Raw genomic sequence first — 25,153 nt, forward strand, 5'->3', positions numbered from 1 at the left:
TTCAAGCATGTTTCCAAAAATGTCAAACTACTCCTTTAAAACCCTCATTATTTCAGCTGATTGTGTTCTTGCACTGTGCCTGTTCCATTAATCAAATCACAGCACAGTAAACTTGGAGTCGCATCACAGTCCAGCATAGTAATACTGCACCATTATACTATTATACATGGAGTGGACATGATGATATTTTCTAAGCTATTTTATGTTCATTTAGTCTGTATATTAATCTAAAGTGTTGATTTAAAATTAGTTTTAACTTCCCAGATTCACTAGCAATGACTAAACCTGAATATATATGAATATCAGTGTCATTTGTGTTGTTGTTGTTCCACAAGTCATAATTATATGTCATGTCATGTCATCTGACTTCTCATACTTTTCACCAGCAGTGAACCTTGGCGCTTCCTGGTTTGTATTAAGAAACACCATTGGACGGTTACAGGCGCATTTGAATCTTATTGGTCCAGATTTACGTCAATCATTCAGGACCGCGGGGAAAGGGGCGGGCCGAGGACGCTTTACATGAGGAAATAGACACTAAACGCTAATACAGTGGTGTATTCTCGTTGTGTAGTCGGGTCTAAAAGTGAATATGTGCAGGTGTGCGCTGCTCCTCGGGCTCATCGTTGTAATGAGCCCCGCTGCTGAAGCGCTGGACAATGGTCTGGCGCTGAAACCCACAATGGGCTGGCTGCACTGGGAGAGGTTCCTATGTAATATCGATTGTGACAAAGACCCCAATAACTGCATCAGGTAAGAGACATCAGAGGTGCCTGGTGGCGGAGATGCTGCACAGTCAGACGTGTTTGTGAGCCAAAACACGAGGAAATCCGTCACGTACACGGTGATGTTACCCATGGTGCTCTGCGAGGAACTCCTCCTCCTCCTCCTCCTCAGATAATCTAATTTTAAAAAATGTGACTTCTTAAATCATGCAAAAGTGTTTCGGCATATAGTAAGTTTCTTAAATGCACTGGTTTAAAAAGTCACATGGGGCACAGTATGGAAAACAAACAAAAAAAGAAAATAACGTGATAGTTAATCAACAGAAGCAGATTAGTTTTACTAACAAACGATCCTAAACCTTCATGTAATGACTTATCACTTGGCTTGTCTCATAATTATAACAACAAGCTCATAACATTGTCATGTGTTTCATTTCATTCATTCATTTCATTGTCAACAGTTATTTCGCATTCATGATGTTTCAATTAATTATCATCTAATAAACTATATTGTAATTATGAGATCTTCATGTCATAATTAAGAAGCTGTCTCAGAAAGAAGAGGAAATTAGCTCAGAAGCAGTGTGATTGTAAAAGCAGTGGACGTTTGATAAGACGGGACCGTGATGGCATCGCCTGATTTAATTCGCCTTTATTTGTTCTCTGGTTTGAGGCCCTTGGAGGTGTTGATGTCAGAGTGTAAAGTAATAACCGGGATTTGGAAAAGGACTTTGTACATAAGGCACCTAAGAGTCTGCACACATTTAAGAGGAGCTGAACAAGAAATCTGTAATACAGTAATGACAAGGATGGACTGGATTAATTAGAAAATTATGAGAGAAAAAAATGAGAGAAGAGAAATGACAAAGGGCTGCAACAAATGACTAGTGATGGGATTTAAAGTGAAAACAACAGTAAAAATGTCAAAAAAAATCAGTATTTGTTAGAGGTGATGTCCTCAAAACTCTTTTTTTTGTGCCAGAATCCAAAGATATTCAATTTACTATAATGTAAGACAAGCAAATGCAGCACATCCTCTGATTTGAAAAACTGGAGCTGGCAAATATTTGCCATTGAAATATTGCAAAGATGAACCAATTTTCAAAATAGTTTCTAATTAATTTTGTGTCAATTAACTAATCGATTCATATTAATTTAGTTAATTTAATCGAGACATTTATTTATTGGGGTGGTTCAGGTAAAGCACTCTGATCTAGTTGAGGTTTCTCTATCCATCCATTCACAATTAGGGCTGTAACTAATGATTATAATTAATTATCGATGAATCTGTTGACTAAGTTCTCAAGTAACTGATTAATTTACTTTATTGAATGTAGATGAAAGCACCCATCACATCTTCCCAGAGCCCGTCTACACGTAGATATTCAAATCCTCAAATTTGAGAAGCAAATATTTGGCACTTTTACTTGAAATGGAACCAATTAGCTGTCTAATGATTGCAGCTCTATTCATAATAACAAGTTAGTCAAGTCTCCGCATTTTGGTTTAAGGAATGCAGAGCACTCTCGGATATCTTGCAGGATCTAGTTCCCTGATTTAATATGGGACCTTTATGCTGATAATCACTGACAAACTCCCCGTCCACAGCTAATTTTTTGTTCCCAGAAAGCCCAGGCCAACAAAGCATTTGAAAACACCAAATGTCGGCCTGTTGTCTCAACTGTTGCGTTATATCAGTCAACAGTAACAAACAGAAACACTGGGGTTTGTTTTTATGAAAATATTTTGTCTTTGCGTTTGCTGTATTGCTCCTGCACATGACAGTGAACACTGGCACTAAGTGATACCATCAGCCCTGCCTGTCTCCTCCTGTTGCCCTGGCAGTGAGCGTCTGTACATGCAGATGGCAGATGTGATGGTCAAGGAGGGCTGGAAAGAGGCCGGCTACGAGTACGTCTGCATCGATGACTGCTGGCTCTCCCGCCAGCGCGATGCCCAGGGCCGCCTGCAGGCAGACCCCAAAAGATTCCCGGGGGGCATCAAGAAACTGGCCGACTATGTGAGTAGTAGGAATAACAGAGCTGCAGAGACTCTGGGTGTGAATGTGCTATTAAATTAATGCCATAATAGACATCAAAGAGAAAAGGGTTCAGACAGAAAAGTGAGAAGCTGCTGTTATTTCACCAGCTGGAGGAGCATAATAAGAGTTTACACAAGGACATGACTGCTTTTATGTACAGTTTTCTGTCTTTGGGCTTCATTACAAATAGTATAGTTATATAATGGTGAACCATATCATATTCAACACATTCTCATAGATGTGATTCCCTGGGGTACCTTGTTAACAAATATGTGGTCCAATGCATGGAAGTTTGGGAATCTTTACCAAATAAAAAGTTTGGGAACCCCTGGTGAAATAACTCTGGAAGTAAAAGTGATAACACAGTCAGATTACATATTCATCATACATCCTGAGCCGACCTGCAATTATTTACATAATGAAGGGAACAGGACCAGATGTGGAACCCAGGTCTCAGATTTGAAAACTTGGTAGAAATTCAGCAGCTGGAGCCAGGGGAGACGCTCAGGCATATTATTGTCTGTCGTTCACCCCCTCAGCTGCAGTCACAGCGGAGAGCAGCTCTCCCTGAGACGGAGACCAAAATGACTACACAGCAAGCTAAAAAGTGATGTTCACCAGGAGACAGATATATTTAGGCCCACTAAAGCAGAGCTGGAGTCCTGGAACACAGGTGTCAAGTTTTTTTTTTTTTTAGCTGTGCAACATCGCCACCTACTGGTACACATCCACAACCTGCCATGAACAAAACTGCAGGTAAACTAAATGTATGAATTCTAATTTATTTCTCTTTTTTAAGGTTCATTCTAAGGGACTGAAGCTGGGTATCTATGCAGATGTGGGGAAAAATACGTGTGCTGGATACCCGGGCAGTCTGGGTTACTATGAGACAGATGCTCAGACCTTTGCTGACTGGGATGTGGATCTGCTCAAGTTTGATGGCTGCTTTATGGACTGGAACTTACTGGGAGAGGGTGAGCTTTTAATTCTTAGGTGCAATTTGCTGCTATGTACTTCGCCCATAGCAAATGTTATTGAATAAGGCCCAATTGATAGATATGTAAATAAACTGGGTCCGTCTTTTGGTTCTTCTCTCATTCAGAACCGCCATGGACTCAGTAGACGAGGTGTTTTCTGGGTTTAATACAACAGTTTGTGATTTGTTCTCATTAAGGATACGTGAACATGTCAAAGGCGCTGAACAAGACCGGACACAGTATCCTCTACTCCTGCGAGTGGCCTTTGTATGAGTGGACTTTCCAAAAGGTGAGAGAATTTCTTCATTTACTCCACTTCACATTACATTCACAAAGCGATTTGCCGTACTTACGGAGTTTCAAACCACATAGGAACAAGAGCTAGATGTCATCCAAAAGCATGTTCAGTGCTTATATTTTCTAGACCAAGCAATCACTTGATTCATCAAAATAATCATTAGTTGCAGCCACACTTTAAAATCTCAACGTGTAAAACAAAATGCAGTTGATAGTCATGCTCATGACACTGTACATCATGTGTTATACGTCATAAAAGAGCACTTCTTGGCCTGCAGCCCAACTACACAGCCATCCGTGAGACGTGTAACCACTGGCGCAACTTCGCTGATGTGTACGACTCATGGAGCTCTGTCAAGTCCATCTTGGAGTGGACTGCTTCTCATCAAGACGTCATTGTGCCCTCGGCTGGACCTGGAGGCTGGAACGACCCCGATATGGTACTCTGCCCTACACAGGCTCTTATACATTGCATTCTTTGACCTCAAAATAAGTACAGAACCTGTGAACTTCAAGTACGAAGCGGTTTTATTTTCATTGTGGAAGTTCTCAGTGCTTTAGTTAAGGTTCTAATATTTACATCCATTTATTTATATATATGTTTTTTAAAAAATATTTATATCGGTATCATTGGTTAATTTCTCTAGCTCGTGATTGGGAACTTTGGCCTGAGTCGTGACCAGCAGGAATCTCAGATGGCATTATGGGCCATCATGGCAGCCCCTCTGCTCATGTCTAACGATCTGAGGGACATTTGTCCTCGCTCCAAGGAGCTGCTGCAAAACAGACTCATCATAGCCATCAGTCAGGACTCACTGGGAAAGCAAGGATACCGCACTGCCAAGGTGGGTGTCAGGTGAAGTTAATGTGACAGACACCAGCATTTAGAGTACATTCAGTTTCTATATAAAAATGACTTAATGACAGAATAAAAAAATATAACTTGTTGTACAGGTGGACAGTTTTGAGGTGTGGGAGAGGCCTCTGTCAGGTAACCGACTGGCTGTCGCCATGCTGAACATGCAGGAGATCGGTGGTCCCCGAAGGTTAGTCATCGAAGCCGTACCTGGCTGGAGGAAGTGCAACCCCTTGTGTAATGTCACACAGATCCTGCCTCAGTACAAGGAAATGGGACTTCAGACTCCACATAGCAAAATGGTTGTGTCTGTCAACCCTTCAGGCACCACTCTACTGACCATCACTCCCATCAGCAGCAACTCTCAGGGGCTCTACAAGCTGCACTGGCAGGACACATCTGTCAAACAAAAGCGCGCCACCATTTTGTAACCTTTGCTGATGGTCTTAGGTGGAGAATTGCTTTAATAAGTGTTGCTTTTATTAAATTAAGTGTAAATTTGTAGGACAAAAATGCATAAAAAAGATGTTTTAGTCTCGAGTTTAGTTTAATCAGCCTTGATACCATGCTGCATACAGGGCACCTGCTCCTTTATCATGTTGAAAACACTTCTGTGCACTTTCTGTGAATTGTCCAGACTAGGCTGCTGATGGAGGTTTAATTATCTTGGAACAAAATGAATTTTGCACATCTGATGAGCACAGTGAAGCAGAGGTGAAAGATGAGCCGAACTCCAAATATGTTTTCATACATTTATTGAAAATAGTGACATCCTCCAGAAGACTGGGCCACAGTTTAGAACTGGATGACCTGGCCCTGTAAGAGAATAGAGAAAACCAGTTATAAATATGTGTCAATGATATGTGCTTCACTGTAAATGCTGCTGGAAATGAAAGTTTATACTATGATTATGATCTTTTGTATTAAATTCAAAGTCCAATTTTGAACAGTTTGATGAACATGTTTTCTTCTTGACCCTACAACAGCAAAGTCAGGCAGGGTCCTATAATTATATTCCTACTTGACCCCTTCCCTACCATCTGTTCACAACTTGGATTAAGATTAAAGGCTACAAACCACATGAACCAAATGCAAGGTGCTACTGAGAAGTTAATACACAACATTGTGTTACAAAGTAATCCAGCAGACACATGTTGCTTCAGGCCACAAAGATGGAATCTGATCCATTCATATTTACACCACTTGTATTTTTATGTGGTGCTGTTTATTTAAAAAATGCCACATTATGACCCACACAAGGCCTGTCAGTGACTTCTGATTCCTGGACATTACATTACTAAGTACTAACTTGTAAAACACCCAAAATAATTAAGTTACAGTGGAGTTAGTTTAATTGTTCATATTGTTGTTTCTCCACACTGTCTTGTCATGTATGAGTAACATATTGTGTACCACTGCATAATGAAGCACAACTCAACACCACATGCCTTTTGGGAATTAAGGTGAAAAAAAGAAAAAGGCCACAGTTAAGCTTTTTCCACCACTAGAGTCATGATTCCAATCCAAAATCAATGCATTTCACCCCCAACAAGTCCCTCTCATATCCTCGGTAAGTGACAGCAAAATGCGCTCTAATCAGAGTGTTACTTATGACTGGTACAAATCAACACTTCCTCATGCCCACAGGCATCTAAATATTAGCTCATTACTCTGTATCATCAAGCTCCAGCTTTGATAGCCACTGTGTCAGTGTTGGGACACAAACATCTCACACAAAAAAAATTATCCCTCATAAACATTGTGTCAGTTTCTTCTATTTCCTATTGTTTGAGTAATGTTTTTCTAAGCATGAAAAAAACATTTATTCTGTGGTTTCATGTAGAAAGATGTATCGAATAAAATCCAACCCTAGAATCCAAATTTGATGTATCAAAACCTAAGTTTGGGGTCATTTTGTGGATGTGAAATCACATATCAAATCTGGTGTATCTAATCATTATAATGCCTGGCATAATGTGAGCAGTGCCAACATTATAGATATATGAATGGTTAAATAGCTAGACTTCATTTTCTATGGGTAGTTAAGAGATCCACAGCATGTGACACCCACTTACTCCCTACTGAATACTTTTTGGGATGTACTGCACAGATTTTTGACCTGAGGCGACATACTGTACAAGTCAGAAAACAATTAAATACTCTAAAACATATCCATAAAAACAGAAAAACGACACTGACCTTTCTCTTCTTGTCACCACCCAACTCAAAGTGCTTGCATCTCTTGATGGCCAGCATTCTCTTGGATCTGCAGTTGGGCTCCACACACTCAAGCCTCAACACAATCTTCTTGGTAGTCTTAGCCTAAAAAAAAAACAAAAACACAATATACCATTGGTTCTGGTTTCTCACACACATACAGGCTAAACATGATATGATCAAACAGCACTAGAAAGCTGGACATACCTTCTTTCGGAAAATGGGCTTCGTCTGACCACCGTACCCACTCTGCTTTCTGTCGTATCTCCTCTTACCTGCAGAATAAATACAATTGAGCTCCACTTCGTCACAGATTATTTAATATACAGCCACTCACAAATAAGGGCTTATTTACCCTGTGCATAGAGGGAATCCTTTCCCTTCTTGTACTGGGTAACTTTGTGGGGTTGGTGCTTTTTGCACTTCTTGCAGTAGGTCCTGCGGGTCTTCGGGACGTTCACCTATGAAACACAGAGGATAAACCATGAGCATTAACCTAGTAGCAGCAGCTAGAGTAAGTTTAATCTCTAAGAGTTTATAAAATCAATTCTATTAACGTCAAAAGCTAATGAGTAGCATTGTATCCATGTTAATTCGGTAAACTTTAAAACTCGGCTGGCTTTATGTGGAGCACAGCAGGAATATTTAAACTACTTGTAACACTTATTTATGGGATGAACACCGGCATATTTAGAAGCTACAATGCTAACATGTAAGCTAGAAAGCTAGCATGTTAGCTAACAAGCTAACAGCTTAGCTTCGAGGCTATTTAACGGGAATTTAGTGCGAAACGGGAATCAAACATGTGAAACAGCAACAATGTGAAAAAGTGAAAAGGTTATTGGCTGCCATAATGGGTGTCTATGATGACAATTTGCTTAAATTTCCCTCAAAAGAAAGGCCGGTTGGAGTGGAAGTACGCCTTGCAGCAGCATTTCCCCACAAACACATCAGCTATAGTTTATCTAATTAAAATATACACAATACGGCTAATACTGCCATCTTTGTGTGTGTCAAAAGATTCTTCACATTTCAGAGTTAACTAGACGCGATGGTGACTCTTAAATCGGTAAGATTGAGTTAGATTCTGTAAAATGCATCCCTGTAATAATTTCATACCATGGCAGCGACCCGATGCAGAGGAAAAGAGGGAGGTAGAGTCCGGAAGCAGTTCCTAATGTAGACCTCAGCGGTCCCCCTGCTGCACAGTCTGCCCCCTAGCGGCGGGACGGTCCAGGAGGACAAAAACTACAAGCAAGCAAACAACCAAAGAGGTCCATTTTTAATGTTAATGCAGGGAGTTATAAATGCAGTGTAATAAGTGGGGATTTAAATGTCTGTAGGAAATATCAGTCTGAAGTTTGTGCATCTGTTTTTCCTGTAATGCTCAAACTGGCTGTCTGAGAAAAATCCCCTCAATTTAACCACATGAAGTAATCCAATATGGTCCTGTGTTTAGCCCGCTTCCACTTATCACCAAAACTGTCCAGAGGGCTGATATGAAAATGAGCAGGAAGAAAAAGGGGAAGTAAGCGGAGTCGATTCCTCTCCGTGGGTGGGTTCAAGTTTGTTGCATCACAGATTAACACACATTTTATGGAAGGCGAGTGACTTAGGCAAAGGTTCAAGCCACCACTTCAAGCCACAGCATCTGTGGTTGTCTGTCTGATGCTTGACTTTTTTGGGTGTCTGGGTAAGTGACAAAGCTCTTTGAATGTAAGGTCAAGAAGTATTTTCAGTCATTTCTTTGAAGACTATGGGAAGTATAATGTAGATTTGCGCGAACACTTAATTTGAAACAAATATGCAGTTTGGAAGTCCTTACTCATCACAAAACTTGTAATGTTGGTGACATTATCTGCAAAGGTGTAGCACTTGTTTCTGAATGTTTTGTTGACAATGACGGACTCTGCTGTTGTTGTTCTTGAACATGTTGCGCGTTTTCTTAAACCCTAAGTACAAATCTTGCAGCAGTGGTTTAGATGTACGGTGAGGCGATAATCAGATAGCAGTTTAACGTTGTTACTTTCATCAGCTATGCATGTCAAATGTTTTATTGATTAGTGAGCACTATTATTGAATTTAAGGTGTTTCATTAAATGGCCTTTGTTTACATGCATCACAGTAAATGCTAATTCCTATTTGTGCACTCTGAAAGTTGACCTTCATAGATCACCACAATGTCAAACTGATGTGATATATTAATATATGTGTGAAAGTATTTTTTGTGGTTAGATTTAACTCGGTAACTCGATTGCGGCTTGTGCTTAACATCCTTGTCACTCTCTCTCTCTCTCTCTCTCTCTCTCTCTCTCTCTCATATGAACACACAAACACACATTTTCTCGCTCATATCACTTATCTGTCAGGAAACGTCAGGAAAGAGAACATCTTCCTGTTAAACTAAGACTTTCATGATATGTTTGTGTTTGCTGTGTCATACGTAGAGAATATCACACAACAAAATAAGTAAATATATTCAGTCCTAGTACACACATTCATCAGTGTTTCTAACTCCTTTAATTTGGGTGTTTTTTTTTTTTTTACTTTAAAACATGATGCACTGCTTTGCATGCACTCAGGTCAAGACACAGCTGGGTCACAAAGATCAGATGGCCATCACTGTGACAGAAATGGTGAAAATATATTCAAATATGTGTTATCTTGAAACGCGACGATCCTATGAGATTAAATCGGTTATTTTATCAATGCACTTCAGCCTCAAAACGTTTGAGTTTTCGAGCCACATTTAATAACAGAGTCAAATGTAGTATAAAAGAAGTTCACAATCCGAGGGGAGAGCTGCTAAGCATTGGAAAGTGAGGGAAAAGACGTATCTCTGCAAAGTGTTTAAGTGTTGTTCCGCCGTGCAAAAACAGACTCTACCAAATCTAAAAAAGTGAGTGCGTACATCAGCTGTCAGTGTAGGTCATGAGGCAGCACACATCACAGGTATGTGAGATACATTTTAAATGTGCTAATGAAAGATTTTGTGCCGCATTTGAGCGAGAGATAATGTCAGCTCGAAGTGCACTGGGTTTCTTCTCCCTTCATGTTGCAGTACAACACTGATGCAACTTCCCTATGAGTTTGTCTGTGTCAGCCACCGTGAGTCAACTCCCTTCAAAAACCCCAAAAAATATCTCCTCTTGGTAGCCATGACACGGTGAAATATGCATGCACAGTTTCAGTTGGACGGCTCCAAATGATCAGACAGACAGAGAGAGTGGACGGTACATCATGATGCGATTATCTACAGTTTGTTGACGTCTACTCAAGTTGTTGATGTGAGAAAAGATTAAGTGGTGACGAATGAGGAATGAATAAACAGTGTTTTACAGAATAGGGAACAACGCTGTCTGTTCATGACAGCACAGACGAAACCAATAGGTAGTGTCGGCCTAGTGTGAAGAAATGTCACACTATTGGTTAGCAGGGAGTGACAGAAGCTTCTGGTAGCGTTACAGTTACAGTTCAGATGATAGAAGGAAGTGCTCAGGGGCTGAAAATAGGCCAAGCTGAAGTGCAAACACATCTGACAGAGACTACCAGACAATGAACATTCAGCTGTGTGACAAAGGTGAGTTTGAGCATCTGTCTGTTCATGTTTCACCTGGCGGTGTGTCCCTAAGACTGCTTACCTTTAGTGTTCCATGTACCTTTGTTGTATTTTAAAATTATATGTGTTTTTTAGACATTAAAGGGGAGTTTTTGCTGGATGGAAATACATCTGTGAGCAGTGCTCGGTTGCAGCTAAAGCTGACCGTACTTGCCATTTTCATAGTAGGTGCTAAGTCTACACATTGGTGGAAGCTGGTGCATCTATTTTGACATTAAAATTGGATCGGATTGGATTGGATTATTCAACCTCTCAAGAAACTTTTCACTTTTTTTCCCCAGCAATTGTGGTGATATTCTTCCTGTACCTCCAGTTAATTCTGACTAAAACATGGCTTACTTGTTTTTCCAAAATGTCCAGATATATAGAGTGTCTGTTTTTGTTGTTTAAGAATGAGGGCATGTTTGAGTGCTTTTACACAGTCTACATTATCATCACCCCTTCATAGGCATAAGTGTTTCTTAGTTTTTGAAGACATCAATGGGGGCTTTGACTTGCGTTGGAAGTGCGAGTTTCAGTTAGCCACAAATGGTTAGAAGGTACTGAAACTACGACATAATAACTTGTTACAAACTAAAAACAGACAGTGTAGTGACAACGTAGTTAAAATGTACTTATGTGTGCGTGTGTCTATCTAAGAGAGAAGGGTAGCCTTGCCATGATGAGTTAAACCCAAAAGACCTCAGACCTCAGAACGTACAAATTAATGTGTTACATGAATGTGAATAACTGGGCTACTGTATTAAAAACTACTAAAATAGCATTCAAAACCAAGTTTTAAAATCCATCGTGTTTGCACATAAGTGTGTGTGTCTATCAAGCCAGTCAAAGACATCAAATTTATATGAAACGAAATGCAATCACCAAAACTTTTGAATGCAACTGATTGTGTTGTTGCTTATACAACAATCTAAGACATGGGTACGTAGTGGAGGAATAATGTCAACCCATCAGATTAGCAATGGACAAGGGATTTGGTGGACACCAAAATCCAAAATCTCCTTACACAGTTTCTCAGCACAAAAGTATCTGGGTCACTGAGCTGGACCAGGATACAGTGGCTGAGGGAAGCAGATGTGCCATGGGGGGGATTTTGGAAACAGAGGATGTTGCTGGCAGGGAAAGCAGGGCTTATGCAAACTACAGCTAATCACACTTTGATACGTGCTCACACTCATGCTGCATGTCGCTTCATCTCTTTCCAGATCTATACTCTGACCTGTTACTGTGGCATTGCTCTGACTCTACGAGGAGGAGGGTGCATATTAACTTGTAGTCTGTTAAAATACACTTTTCAAAGGAAAACACTCTATGTTTAAGTGTGAAGTGCGACATAACACAAAGGCCTGCCTCATATTGCTAAGATAAGCACAGTGATAAAGGATGAGTCAGTCACAGCTCTCAGCAAAGTGATTACTGCCTGACTCGAGGTGCGAATGTGCTGTTCAGTGTTGTTCTGCCCCAAAGTAAAGCTTTCATTATTCCTTATTCCCATGCAGATTAACCCTGACTGAATCATGTCAGACAATATACTGGAAGAAATCTTCATTAAACGATCTCAGCAGAAGAAGAAAACCTCCCCTTTGAACTACAAGGAGAGATGGTTTGTTCTCACCCAGGAAAAAATTTCCTACTATGATTTTGATCCTGACAAAGGGGTACGTATATGGAATGAATCGCATTTGTCTCAGATTATTATTTGTTTGTGGCCTTAAGAGAACTCTGCAGCAACATTTGTTTTTCCCTGAGTTACCTGACTGTTTCCCTGTTAAGCAGAAGCGAAAAGGTTTGAGAGGATCAGTTGACATTGAGAAGATCAAGTGTGTAGAGACTGTCCAGCCAGAGCCCAATGCCCCGCAAGAGCGCATGTATGCATTCCAGGTAGACCCTTTTGTCAATTTACTTGACTAGCATGAGGGGACCTTCAGAAACCACCTCATGACAATCATAAAGGTTAAAGACAAAGTCAAAAATCAGCACCAAAAACACAAACATTCGTTTTGGAGCCGGAAACAAACTCTCCTGCATCCTAATATCAGTCACTGTATTATAATAATGAAGCGTGGAATACATTTCTCATTTGATTTGAAACTGTGTAGAAGCTACAAGACTTGTTTACTCCCTGGCAGAAAACAACTATCTAATCATCCAACAGTTCAAAATGCGAAAGTCCATTGTTAAGAAGTGAAACTGTCTCTCACACTCAAATGAACCGGGGACTTTCAGTAGCTGTGCAGGTGTTGCCATTGCAAACAGCCCATGAAAAAGTAGCGCGAAAAAAGGAAAATGAATATAATTTGCCATAAAAGAAAATTCCCAAGTAACAGTATTTAAGAGCTTCTGTCTTGAACATTTATTCCACAGGTCATTTATGATGAGGGGCCGCTGTACATCTTTGCAAAGACAGAGGATGTTCGGGCTCAGTGGATAAAGAAGCTGAAAGAAAGTTAGTATATGCATAGAAATGTACACTTTCTCAGGTGTTTATGTGTCTCAGTCACAGTATGTCATGCAGTAAATGGAATGTTTGACCATATCTCAACATCACCCAGTGCTCACACGACAGAGACGCTGGGCGCATATGCATATGCAAATGTTGGTTCAATGTAAATTCCCTGTGTGTGTGTGTGTGTGTGTCCATACTTGTGCACAGTGGTGCGCTTCAACAAGGATCTCATGCAGAAATACCATCCTTGTTCCTGGATGGATGGGGTGTGGCTGTGCTGCCACCAGGAAGTTAAACAAGCTATGGGTTGCAAGGTTTTGGATAGTAAAAATGGTGAGAACGAGATTCCCTGCGGTTTAAAATCTGTAAGAATCGATACCGAAACGTCAGATAATGACAAACTTGTTTCATTCATATATTAAATTGTGTCATTAATAGGCTTTACATCTAAACCATCTCGGCGAAGGGGATCCAGGAAACCTCTCCCTCCTACCCCAACTGAGGTATACACACAGTCCCTTTAGAATAATATTCACCGATTACAGACATCATCATCATTTTTTAAATTATGCAACCTCTGACCTTGTGTTGTTTCAGGAGAAGCCTGGCCGGCCTTTACCTCCACAGCCCCCTGAGGATCTTGCCCCCTTTCTAGGCATGACTGTCATAGCAGAGTATAATTACACATCCATGACACCCCAAGACCTGGAGCTGAGGCAGGCCGAAGAGTATACCATCCTGGAAATGTCTGATGCAAACTGGTGGAGAGCCAGAGACAAATATGGGTGACGATTACCTAAATAATAATAATATTATACCTAATAATGACAATATTCTAGGCTACTTCATCCCTTGTGCCATATATACAAGAAAATAAGAAGATTTTATAGCATGATCACTAAGAAATAATTTCAATACTGATTATCTGTAATTTGAATGATTCTATTTGCATTTAGCGTTCTGGGAGCAAGAATTTGTTTATTAGATGCGACTGCTGCTGTGAGCGCTTCAATGTCCAGTCAAGATGTATGTCTGTATTTGTGTGTGGGGTTGTGTAAACGTTACTGATAAATACAATGTGTTTTCTTTTGCAGAAAAGAAGGATATATACCTAGTAATTATGTTGTGAAAGCAGAAAATGGGCTAGAAAGATTTGAGTGAGTATGGGTGCTGTTCTTCTGTCCCTTCTGCATTCTTCTGATATTTACAGACTGGGTAAAGTTCCTTGTCTGCACAGTACATGAATGTATTTTTGATGATGAAGCAATAAATCCTGCAGTATTCAAGAAAAGTTATTACATTCATTTTCACAGCTGGTATTGCAAGAATATGAACCGTAGCCAGGCAGAAAAGCTGTTAAAGACTGAGGTAATCTCAATTACAGAAACCCACAATGTGTTTGTGCACCTACAAATAAGTCAAATTTAGCTGGATTAAATTATCTTTGTAACTTGTGAAATATAAGCCTGTGTTTTGTCTCGCAGAACAAAGACGGAGGCTTCTTGGTACGGGACTCAAGCAAGGCTGGGAAATACACTGTGTCTTTGTTCTCTAAAGGTGGCGGGTGAGTACGCTCTGTGGTGTTTAACACTGCCACATGGTGCACCATTTAGTGTATAGACTGCGTCCACTGGCTCCAGTCATGTGTGAATGTATCAAAAGAAGAACTGTTTGTAATGAAAGCGGAAACCGTGGGCTACAGAGGGAGAGAGATGTAAATCATTCATGCAAAACCTGGACTAATCTGCCTGCAGAACGTTTTTATCGCAGGGCTCTGAGACTAAGCTGTTTTGTGTATAACGCTGAGAAGATGTTACCTACTCATGCATACCTGATATGTTCCTGTGTCTGTCAAAACCTGTTGACTAAATCTACTTTAAGTTACTCTTCTTGTTCTCTCTACAGGGAAACTGGAGGAAGCTGCAGACATTATAACATCTGCACCTCCCCACAGGGCCAGTTTTACCTGGCAGAGAAGTATAATTTCAGCACCATCCCAGAGCTCATCAACTACCACCAGCACAATGCAGCAGGTTAATACAGTAGCTGAGAATACATGGTTATCTCATGAAGCATTTTCAGATTTGAATTTGTTATTTGACATGCCATAAAATACAATTCAAATGTAGGTGTGGCAGCAGGGAAAGGGAGGACAGAAACAAAATATAGGAACTAAAACAGTCAAACTTTATAAAAAATGTTGACCTTACAGGTAATAATGTGGTTTTCTTATCTCCCTCACTAGGTATGGTTAGCAGGCTGAAATACATTGTGTCTAACCGTGCACGGCCTCCATCAACGGCAGGGCTTGGCTATGGTAAGAGTGTGGCCACATCAGTATGACTTGAACTACAGGCCACACAGGTGACAGTGAGATATATCTCACTGACAAACCACCAAAAGATTACATTAACACTCAATATATTAAGATAATGATCTTTTTTTTTCTGGGCACCAGCATATTTCTTAAAAGTAACTAGTACCATTGTTGTGAAAAGAATAATTTGCATTTTGGGAAACATAGTTTTGTGCTATTGGTTAGATGAGAAGATTGTTAACCTTCTCATGTCTTGAAAAGTAAATATGAAGCTGGAGCCAGCAGATGGTTAGCTTAGCTCATAGCACTATTCAGACACAAGACATTCAAAGTGCTTTAAAGCTCACTAATTAACATTTTATGTCTTGCTTGTTTAATCTATTCCTTTAATGTAAATGCTACAAGTATAAAATTGCTCCTCCATTCTCTGTTGTTTGCTCCAGGTGTGTGGGAGATTGACCCCCATTGCCTCACCTTCATCAAAGAGCTGGGCTGTGGTCAGTTTGGAGTGGTGAAGTATGGAAAGTGGCAGGGCCGGCATGACGTGGCCATTAAGATGATCAAAGAGGGCTCCATGTCTGAAGATGATTTCATAGAAGAAGCCAAAATCATGATGTAAGACACACTAAATTAGTCTAAGCTGACGCTCCTTTTTGGTCATTCAGCTGCTACACTTGAATTGACTCCACTTGAAATGACATTGATGATTTTGTGCGTTTAATAAAACTGATGTGTCACACTGAACAGTGTAGATTCTACAACGTCTGTGAAGAATACAAACTCACAATACTTAACTTCCTTCTTCTTTTGCTCAAACCAGGAAGCTTCGACACGAGAACCTGGTCCAGCTGTACGGAGTGTGCACCAAACAAAGACCCATTTATATAGTGACTGAGTTCCTTTCCAATGGCTGCCTGCTGACGTACCTCAGGGAGGGCCTGAAGCAGCACCCAACAGTTGTCCAGCTCCTGGAGATGTGTAAGGACGTCTCCGAGGGCATGGCCTATCTTGAGTCGAAGCAGTACATCCACAGAGATCTGGTGAGAGACATAGATCTACTGTAGGACGTGCAACTGTGCAGCACTTTCGCAGTACATGTCTAGATGATTGTATCATGTTATGGTGGCATAAACTCAGGGTGGGTATTCGAAGAGAACAGTAAATGTTTCGTGATTTCAATTAATGTTTGTTTTGTCCTCAGGCTGCCCGGAACTGTTTAGTAGATGGCAATGGCACCGTCAAAGTGACTGACTTCGGACTGTCTAGGTAAAATATTCTATATGAATTATAAGATTATATGGAGGCACATTAGTGCTTAATAAAGTATGACACTAAAAACCCCGTGCAATTCTTTGGTACTTTCCAAGTACTTTTGAGTATTCCTACTTTACAAAAGAGGATTAACAGTATCTGTACTTTTACACTTTAAGTAAGGAATCTGAATGCTATCTTAGGTACGTCTTAGATGATGAGTACACAAGCTCGGCGGGATCCAAGTTTCCTGTTCGCTGGTCACCTCCTGAGGTCCTCCTCTACTGCAAATTCAGCAGCAAGTCGGACATATGGGCATATGGTGAGTAAACACAATGTACAACACGTTTTTCCGACTGCATTTCTGGTCAGTTGTAAGTGTAATCTTTGTTAGATATCTTCGTAAACTAAATTAAAGCATCAGAATTATTTTTCTCCCATTAACTATTCATCTTATTACTTAGGGGTTCTTATGTGGGAGGTGTACACTTTGGGCCGGCTTCCGTATGAACGCCTCAACAACACGGAAATAGTGGATCAGGTGTCCCGGGGCCTGCGCCTCTTCCGCCCCCAGCTGGCCAATGAGAAGGTCTACAGCATTATGTCAAGCTGTTGGCTTGATGTAAGTGAGTTTGAATTGTGTTGTGGGCTTCAGTGCAGGTTATGACGGCAACCATGTACAAAATGATGATAGTGTATGTAAATATTTTCTGAGCACCAATCTCACAGCCTCTTTTTGTTTTGTTTTCAGAAAGCAGATGAGAGACCCACCTTTGAGGAGCTGGCGCTGGCTGTTCAGGATGTGCTGTACGAGCTCCAGTAGAGTTCAAAATAATCGACTCCAACACACACACACACACACACACACAATACAAACAATACAATTAAACATGGGACTGCACAGCCACACTGAGGTCCTCTGTAATGTGAATATGTGTAACGTGAATGTCACTATAACTCGTTGATTAAAATAGCCTTCATATCTCATTATTAGAAGTACAGTCTTACATTTACAGTGTGTATATTCTATTGAAGTTTACTGGATTAAAAAGATATATTGTATCTGTATATGTTAACCTGTGCACTGTATTATGTGGAATTATTGTGAAATGTAGACATGTTTGTGTGTGGAAACAAGCTTTATGAGAACATATCAATTGCACAAATAAAAGCCAAGTATGCCAGGCTTTGAAGTGACTGAAACATAATGGAAATGACAGCATTTAAAGTATAAGTTTGAATAAGTTGGAATTAGCTTTAATTGTTTAATTAAATAATATATAATTAATTTAATGTCTCTGGTGTGAAAAATTACGTATGTATGATGACGAGTGGTGTCAGAAAAAACGTGCCCTGTGATTGGTTGAACTACTTCCCGTTTCCCGTCGTCCATACATACACGTGAAGGTCAGTAATAGAGCCACAAGGCTTTCATAATTAGAACAATATTGCTTTTACGACGTCTTTTTAGCAAAATATGGACGGCCAGGGAGCGACACCGGACCCTCAACTTCAGCAGTTCATCGAAATCGAGTCTCAAAAACAAAGATTTCAGCAGCTGGTGCATCAAATGACTGAGGTTTGCTGGGTAAGAGAGGCTTTAAGCTAGCAGTGCAGCTCTGCAAGTTGCTTATTACACTGTCTGTGGCCATAAAGTATAGCTAGCTTGTCATATATGAACATAAACGTTGCATATGTTAGTTTATTTGCTGTCCAAGTAAATAAATTAAGCCACGTACCCCAGCACTCCGTTTGATTTGGTTACATAGCGTTCCCTACGCAAGCCTTGGGGGGGACGGGACGTTTTTCCCCCGTTTGTCAGTTGTGTGTTGTACCTTCAAGTGTGCTCATGATTCTTAAGATGTCTATTCTCTGGCCGGAACGATAAAATGTCTGCGAAACCTACTCATGGCCTACCATCAATAAGAGCAGTGTGTGAAATGTACTTTTTTTTTTTTTACGTTGGTTTCGTCAACAGCATACAGTGTTTTAACTTGATTGAAAGAAGACATCTGTAAGATCACGAAAATACATTTAAGGTCACAGTCTGCTGCTGTGTAATGTGTATTTATTAGTTTTATATCCACCTCTTATGTTTGCAATTGGTACTTAATGTGATCTAATGACGACGTTAACGTACGTAGTGATGAGGTCACAGCTACGGCGTACGCGATGACGTTAATTCAGCACGTTAACTGTGATGTGCACTATTTGAATCATCCTTTGCTTCCTTGTCTGTGTCTCCAGGAGAAGTGTATGGATAAACCCGGGCCAAAGCTGGACTCAAGGACAGAAGTGTGCTTCGTTAACTGTGTGGAGCGATTTATTGACACCAGCCAGTTCATCCTAAACAGACTGGAACAGACTCAGAGGAGCAAGGGCTCACTCTCTGAAAACATGTCAGACTAAAACCTGTCACTGCAAGGACTGATAAGACGCATGCACCAGGCCCCCTGCTCTGGGACCGACCTGGCTGTGTGGCCAAGAACTGTCCCATTAAGCTGTAAAAAGGAACAACATTAAGTGTTACTTTTTGATACAAGTGCCTGAGATTAACACCATGTATGGACTCGTGCAGAAGTCTACGGTTTTAATTTGTCCTCCACTTTTCAGGATATGAGTGTCGCAAAACCTCATGTTGGTTTTGTTTGTCAAGTTATACAATTCAAGTCAGTTCACTGGTCAAACTGGGCTTGAATATGTTATTATCCACTGCTGTAACTTGGTTAAGTGTGGGAGACAGCAGAAACCGACACATGTGGGACATACAGCTTGCCAGCTGTTTTTGACAGCCTCAAGGACTTCGCCACACACTGCTGTAATTTAAGAGAACTAACGATGTCTTGACTGAGGAGGCGTGAGCTCCTGGACTGTACATATGCAATAAACAAAATGCCAAATAATTCTGTCTCTTTTGGAAAAAAGTGTAGTCAATTAATGTAGTTTTGTTTTAATGAGCATTGTCAATCACAAAACCTAACAGTTACATTAGATATATTACAGCTTGGCACATGTTTAGAATTAATTTATACAGGGTAAGAACATTCTTTGGTGCAGTTTGTACATAATACTGAGGTAAAGTAACTCATAAGGAATTATTCAGACTTGTTCATCACATGATTGAAATGCATTCACGGCAAATCAAGTTTTTCTTTGCACTGGTTGTAAAAATCATACATTTGTACAATATATTCATAGTTAAAAGTGCAACACTATGAATAAGGTTGTTTTCTGCTAACAGAAGGCACAATCTGGCTTATGCAGGGTAATATTCAACTCGGCACTTAATTTTTTAAACTTAATATACTGTAAAACCATGTACACAGCAGTGCAACAGACATTCACAACAATATAAATTATCTGTCCTTGTCATTCAACCAAAAGAAAAAGATAGGGATTGTACATCATGTACAAATAAGAATGTAAATTTTGTATGAAATCTGCAGTGCTGATAGGAACATTATGTTCATTTTAGGCAAACTTCCACTCATCCAGTGCATACTGTATTGTGTAAGAAAGGCTTGAAAGTCAGATTTAGTAAACTAATTTGTCACATTTTCTAGCTGTGGTGTGTATTAAAGATTCAGAATTGCAATAAGCACCTTTTCTAAGTAGTGACAAGATTATTGGTCCTCCTTAAGGAGCTCTCTGGTGTGTACCCCACCCCCCCTTGGAGCTTCCTTCTCTAGGCAGTTTCATGCCATCCTCTGCTTGTGTGTCGTGGCTGGGAAGAGCCACATAAGGCTGGTGCCCCCATGGAAAGCCCTGAGGGGGACCTTTCCTCAGGTAGAGGGGGAGGGAATCCCAGCTGAATGTAATGTCCTTGAAGGCATGGAGGAGGAAGATTCCCAAAATGATGGTGAGGAACCCGCTAATCGTCCCCACTACTCCATCAGTGGTCATACTCAGCCACTCCTTGAAGAGGATGGCTGAGCAGGCCATGACAGAGGTGGTGAAGAAGACGTAGTAGATGGGAGTGACTATGGAGGTGTTAAAAATGTCGAGGGCTTTGTTCAGGTAATTGATCTGAATGCTGACACAGATTACCAGGCAGATGACTAAGGACCAGAACAGGGGTTCCCTCAGCACTGCTGTCCCAGCAAACAGCTCCTTAATGCCAATGCCCAGGCCCTTGACACAAGACACAGAGAGGGAGCCAATCACAGAGCAGATCAGGATGTAGACCAGCACATTCTTCTGTCCAAACCGCGGCGCCACAGCAAAGATAAGAACCAGGCTGCTTCCCACAACGCACACAGCAAACACAATGAAACCTAGAATTCAAGAATGAGTTAGTACTCTGAAAAAAAAAAAAAAAAAAACTCGATCCACCCTTTATCTGGGATTCAGTTTCTGCAGAGTGGTTAATCAGATCACACTGGTGAAGGACTGGTCCTACCTGGGTCTCTGAGCTTCTCAGCCATGGCACTGAGGGAGGCGACCTCCTCTTCCAGCGGGGCATGGATCACCATCACTGTGGAGCCCAGCACGCACAGCAAACAACCAATTTTCCCATGTACGTTTAGCCTCTCATTGAGAAAGTAAGAGGAGAGCACGGCACTGGAAGGAAAAACAAATGGCACTGCTCATGATCCATGCTAAGATAATAACCTGTGATGAGAGGTTGCAAGTAGACATGACTTTGTTTTAAGGGGGTCCCAAGGTATATCTTATGCTGCATTTCCACTGCATGGCATTGCTAAACTCCATTTTGGTTCCGGGTACTTTTTTTTGTTTGTTTGTTTTCCATTGCAAATAATTCTTCCTCAATGCAAGCAGTGTTTCCACTCTGCCTTTTAGTATTGAATAAACTTGATTGGAACCTTGACAGAGGTGATACCATTAAGGTACCAGTGACTAACCATAGCTTTTGCCAATGGAAAACCAGAAAAGAATGGTTCAAAGCAAGTAGAGTCAAGTTGAGCCGAGCTGTACCATGCACAGGAAAAGAGGCATTACTGGTCACAAGATTATTTACACCTGCAATAACTGCTGTTTATTTCCTGTTGTGGTGGCAGAAACAAGTTGTGAACACACATTGACATATAATCACCGTTTCAGTTATGGTGACCTTGTTAGCAAATAGCTCGTGATCTTTTCTTTTCACTCACTTCCATCTAAGTTTGTTTTTTTTCCTTGAAGAAACGGAATATATATTACGTTTTTCAGTCAAAAAAAAGTTAAAAATCTAGAATCCCTCTTTCACTGAGCTTCTAACAATACTTGTGGGGGCCCTGACCTTTGATAGTGGTTCTAAAGTATATATAGCTTCAGTTAGAAGAGGTCACAGTGTTTGTGTCAACAGGATGGTGTATGCGAAATCGACTCAAAATAAACTACCAGTGCAGACGTTCCATCTCTTTGTCATAAATTACTTGTATGACAAAGACGAAGGAGTCTACAACAAATAGGGAAAAGCTACATTAGACTTCGAGTTTACAGACAATAGATCAATTCATTGTTGGCTGAGGGCTTTTCTTTGGCTTTATTAACAATAAGAAAAATATATAATATAACCAGACTTATCCTTAAGCACTGAGAAAGCTAGGAGTATCTGTATCTCACCAAGTAAATGTTGGATAAGTTAAGTAATATCAGTTGTATGAAAAACTGCAGAATAAAACTACAAACAAAGACAATTACCTTACAAGTACACTCAGTGCCCCAAGAGGAGTCACCAGTGTGGCCGGTGCAAATGCATATGCAGCGAAGTTAGCGGCTTCTCCTGCTCCCACTGGAATATAAACATGACCATCAGTGTGCACACAAATTCATAACGGTCGGAGCTGGCTAAATGCTGATACATTATTCTCTACCAACCCACATGTGCAAATGTGCTCTTTAGAGGAATGTGCACTTCAAAAATACAGTGTGGGTGCTGCATCTACTGCTAGCTCACCAACAAAAATACCAAGCCCACAAAAGCCATATTTCCCCCTTGAAAAACAAAGACCCCAATGTCTCTGGGCATGGCTGTTAAGCAGAGTAACCACAACAAGGCAGCTGGTCGTGTCAGCCATTTTGCTGAATTAAGTATGTAAATCAATCACTTACTTGAAATGAGTCCTGCCCACCACAGCCATTCCTTCAGGTAAGCATACCCCCCTTGACCTGTGAGATACAGACACAGACACAGACACAGATGATGTTGTAGTAGCACTTACAGGCTTCTCACTGGAAATGATCCCTCACTGATTTTAATTATAAGAGGACTAGTTGATTATTACTGTACTACTGTTGATTTGGACAATTAATCAGTTCAGTATGATAATATAACACAGTGACTCTCAAGTACATTTTGATCATATTTCTTCCATTCTACACACACATTTTGAATGCAGGACTTAAACATGTACTGTCTATCCTACAGTAACCAACAACTGATACTGCCTGTTGTGATCGTTTCTTCCACTGATGAACCTAATGATTAGTTTCGTTTCGGACCTGCTCGCATCGAGCCCTTGCTGGCCAATCGCAGAAGGCCTTTCTTCTTCAAGATGAAGCTCGCACCGATAAAAGCGCTGGAGCTCACAGCCAGAGAGAGACCGATGTAGAAGTCCAGACGGTTCACCTCCATCTGAAACAGCCGACAACACAAACTCACCTCCCAAACTACCAAACTAAACTTCAGAGAACTTTTCAGGAGCCGAGCAACAGGCAACCAATGTTTAAAAATCACATGACAGGCTGACTCCTACTGCTGCGACGAGGTTCAAAACAGCTGTTAAGAGGGCGAGAAAGCCATGAAATTAGAAACTAACGATTTTATAACTTTTTAAAAATGTAGTTAAGTCTAATATACTGTTTAACTACCGCTTAACGCCGTAGATAAGAAACTGTTTTACCTCCGTTGTCACGTCAACCCCATCAGTCGTCGTCAACTGACAGCAGAAAGCGCAGCAGCTGATTGGCTGGCCGTCACCCGGAAGCAGTAAGTGGAGTCGCTCGTGAGTGGAGGCGGATTAATTATACGCACATCATGTGGGTGCAATTTGTCATTTTATTCTTTACAATCTCTCTCTTTAAGTAAATTTTTCTGATCATAGAGTACTTACGTATTTGTACTTAAGTAACATTTTGAATGCAGGACTGTTACTTTTGGTAGAGTACAGTAGGCTACAGTATTTTCACACTGTGGTGTTCGTACTTTACTGAAGTAAAGGGTATGAATACTTCCCCTACCACTGCCTCATTCTCAGTAATAATGGTATAAAAACAAACTTAAATGCATAATTCATGACGATGTGTTCCTCTTGCTCATTATCAATGGTTCATGCAGCAAAAATGTAATATTTACATTTGATTACCAGTTTGATAAAAAACCAAAGTACTGTTGTGTCCTAGGAGAGGGGAAATAAATGTTATTACCAGTCTTGTTTTTAATCAGTGTGGTGGTTTTCTCCCCATGCTTGCCCTGATGGTAACCTTTATGTATAGGAAAAGTCCCCTGAGCTAGAAGATATTACAATTGATAAAAGTAGTATGAAAGGGTCTCAAAATGTATTGCAGTAACACTTTTACAGGCTACATGCTTTCTTGTAGTGTGGCTCAGTGTGGACAAACTTTCAGCCAGTGAATTTAAGGAGCACATATCTCTGGCTGAATGTGTAACAATCTGCATGAAATAAAGGCCATCACAATGTACTCTGTGGAGTCTTTAGTTGGTTGTTTGTACCAAAAAATGTAAACAAGGTCAATTTAAGAATAATCCAAAACTTTAAATCCATAATATAAAGACATTCACCTTAAATACACTCTCTTATTTTCATATATTATACAAACAATAAACAGCAGTCCCAAATTCACACATTTTTTAAAAAATCAAGTGGAAAACATTTACACATTTCTATGATAGAAACGCACAATTATTTCATTTTGTTATAACTCATTGGCTGAATTTTTATACTGGTCCTGCCTTGTTGTGTGCCTAGTCAGAATCAGAATCAGCATTCTTTTATTGTCAGTGTGCAAGAAGGGGGGGGAGTATTTACATTGGATTTTTGAAGAGTAAAAGATATATACAAAAATATAAATATAGGTGAAAGAACGGAATTACTTTTTAGAAACAGAGCACAACACAGTAAATGAACATTCCTGTTCTCACATTCTTAGTTGTATTTTTTTAGTGTTGACTGTATTGTTCAGGGTGTATTGTTATTATTCAGGGCAATGACAGCTCTAGGGTAGAAACTGTTCTTTAGTCTGTTGGTGCTAGACTTTATTGCCCTGAAACGTCTCCCTGAGGGAAGGAGTTCAAAGAGGTAGTGTCCGGGGTGTGAGGTGTCCCTGATGATGCTGCGGGCTCTCCTGAGGCAGCGGGTGCTGTAGATCTCCTCCAGGGATGGAAGAGGGCAGCCAGTCACTCTCTGGGCGGTGTTGATGACCCTCTGGAGCTGCTTCCTCTCTG

The 25,153-nt window shown here is 40.5% G+C and overlaps 5 protein-coding genes across 5 annotated transcripts; 3 read left to right on the plus strand and 2 right to left on the minus strand.

Moving 5' to 3' along the window:
* The first annotated feature begins 592 nt into the window (after positions 1–592).
* On the plus strand, positions 593–5,848 carry gla (galactosidase, alpha). The gene is made up of 7 exons (XM_070836927.1): positions 593–753; positions 2,571–2,745; positions 3,566–3,740; positions 3,941–4,032; positions 4,319–4,480; positions 4,688–4,885; positions 4,995–5,848. The coding sequence occupies exons 1-7, from the start codon at positions 593–595 to the stop codon at positions 5,325–5,327; spliced, it is 1,296 nt and encodes a 431-aa protein (XP_070693028.1). The 3' UTR covers positions 5,328–5,848.
* Positions 5,635–8,273, minus strand: rpl36a (ribosomal protein L36A). Its single transcript, XM_070836929.1, has 5 exons — positions 8,233–8,273; positions 7,469–7,574; positions 7,321–7,388; positions 7,096–7,218; positions 5,635–5,712 (listed from the first exon to the last, which is right to left on the minus strand). Exons 1-5 carry the CDS (start codon positions 8,233–8,235, stop codon positions 5,692–5,694), a joined length of 321 nt encoding a protein of 106 aa, XP_070693030.1. The 5' UTR covers positions 8,236–8,273; the 3' UTR covers positions 5,635–5,691.
* A 451-nt stretch (positions 8,274–8,724) lies between these two features.
* On the plus strand, positions 8,725–17,615 carry btk (Bruton agammaglobulinemia tyrosine kinase). Its single transcript, XM_070836926.1, has 18 exons — positions 8,725–8,806; positions 12,232–12,390; positions 12,509–12,613; positions 13,097–13,178; positions 13,386–13,511; positions 13,617–13,681; positions 13,776–13,963; positions 14,273–14,335; positions 14,492–14,546; positions 14,663–14,742; positions 15,084–15,211; positions 15,424–15,495; positions 15,939–16,110; positions 16,316–16,535; positions 16,697–16,761; positions 16,950–17,068; positions 17,211–17,368; positions 17,498–17,615. Exons 2-18 carry the CDS (start codon positions 12,250–12,252, stop codon positions 17,567–17,569), a joined length of 1,911 nt encoding a protein of 636 aa, XP_070693027.1. The 5' UTR covers positions 8,725–8,806; positions 12,232–12,249; the 3' UTR covers positions 17,570–17,615.
* A 495-nt stretch (positions 17,616–18,110) lies between these two features.
* On the plus strand, positions 18,111–19,649 carry timm8a (translocase of inner mitochondrial membrane 8 homolog A (yeast)). Its single transcript, XM_070836930.1, has 2 exons — positions 18,111–18,334; positions 18,994–19,649. Exons 1-2 carry the CDS (start codon positions 18,224–18,226, stop codon positions 19,153–19,155), a joined length of 273 nt encoding a protein of 90 aa, XP_070693031.1. The 5' UTR covers positions 18,111–18,223; the 3' UTR covers positions 19,156–19,649.
* Positions 19,650–19,720: 71 nt separating this feature from the next.
* Positions 19,721–23,635, minus strand: LOC139207259 (magnesium transporter NIPA2). The gene is made up of 6 exons (XM_070836928.1): positions 23,592–23,635; positions 23,191–23,323; positions 22,801–22,857; positions 22,390–22,480; positions 21,146–21,306; positions 19,721–21,020 (listed from the first exon to the last, which is right to left on the minus strand). The coding sequence occupies exons 2-6, from the start codon at positions 23,321–23,323 to the stop codon at positions 20,383–20,385; spliced, it is 1,080 nt and encodes a 359-aa protein (XP_070693029.1). The 5' UTR covers positions 23,592–23,635; the 3' UTR covers positions 19,721–20,382.
* Positions 23,636–25,153: the final 1,518 nt, after the last annotated feature.

Source organism: Pempheris klunzingeri, chromosome 9 (assembly GCF_042242105.1).
Source record: "Pempheris klunzingeri isolate RE-2024b chromosome 9, fPemKlu1.hap1, whole genome shotgun sequence".
Classification (NCBI taxonomy): domain Eukaryota; kingdom Metazoa; phylum Chordata; class Actinopteri; order Acropomatiformes; family Pempheridae; genus Pempheris; species Pempheris klunzingeri.

Excerpts from the sequence above, each read along its gene's own strand:
- gla (XM_070836927.1), top strand. The coding sequence starts at position 593 with ATGTGCAGGTGTGCGCTGCTCCTCGGGCTCATCGTTGTAATGAGCCCC. Across the intron at positions 4,033-4,318 it reads ATGAGTGGACTTTCCAAAAG|CCCAACTACACAGCCATCCG; the intron begins GTGAGAGAATTT and ends CTTGGCCTGCAG. Across the intron at positions 4,481-4,687 it reads GCTGGAACGACCCCGATATG|CTCGTGATTGGGAACTTTGG; the intron begins GTACTCTGCCCT and ends TAATTTCTCTAG.
- rpl36a (XM_070836929.1), bottom strand. Across the intron at positions 7,219-7,320 it reads AGCCCATTTTCCGAAAGAAG|GCTAAGACTACCAAGAAGAT; the intron begins GTATGTCCAGCT and ends TTTTTTTTTTAG. Across the intron at positions 5,713-7,095 it reads GTGGTGACAAGAAGAGAAAG|GGCCAGGTCATCCAGTTCTA; the intron begins GTCAGTGTCGTT and ends ATTCTCTTACAG.
- btk (XM_070836926.1), top strand. The coding sequence starts at position 12,250 with ATGTCAGACAATATACTGGAAGAAATCTTCATTAAACGATCTCAGCAG. Across the intron at positions 13,682-13,775 it reads TCCCTCCTACCCCAACTGAG|GAGAAGCCTGGCCGGCCTTT; the intron begins GTATACACACAG and ends GTGTTGTTTCAG. Across the intron at positions 16,762-16,949 it reads ACTGACTTCGGACTGTCTAG|GTACGTCTTAGATGATGAGT; the intron begins GTAAAATATTCT and ends ATGCTATCTTAG.
- timm8a (XM_070836930.1), top strand. The coding sequence starts at position 18,224 with ATGGACGGCCAGGGAGCGACACCGGACCCTCAACTTCAGCAGTTCATC. Across the intron at positions 18,335-18,993 it reads AAATGACTGAGGTTTGCTGG|GAGAAGTGTATGGATAAACC; the intron begins GTAAGAGAGGCT and ends CTGTGTCTCCAG.
- LOC139207259 (XM_070836928.1), bottom strand. The coding sequence starts at position 23,323 with ATGGAGGTGAACCGTCTGGACTTCTACATCGGTCTCTCTCTGGCTGTG. Across the intron at positions 22,858-23,190 it reads CAAGGGCTCGATGCGAGCAG|GTCAAGGGGGGTATGCTTAC; the intron begins GTCCGAAACGAA and ends TGTATCTCACAG. Across the intron at positions 21,307-22,389 it reads GCACTGAGTGTACTTGTAAG|TGCCGTGCTCTCCTCTTACT; the intron begins GTAATTGTCTTT and ends TTTTCCTTCCAG.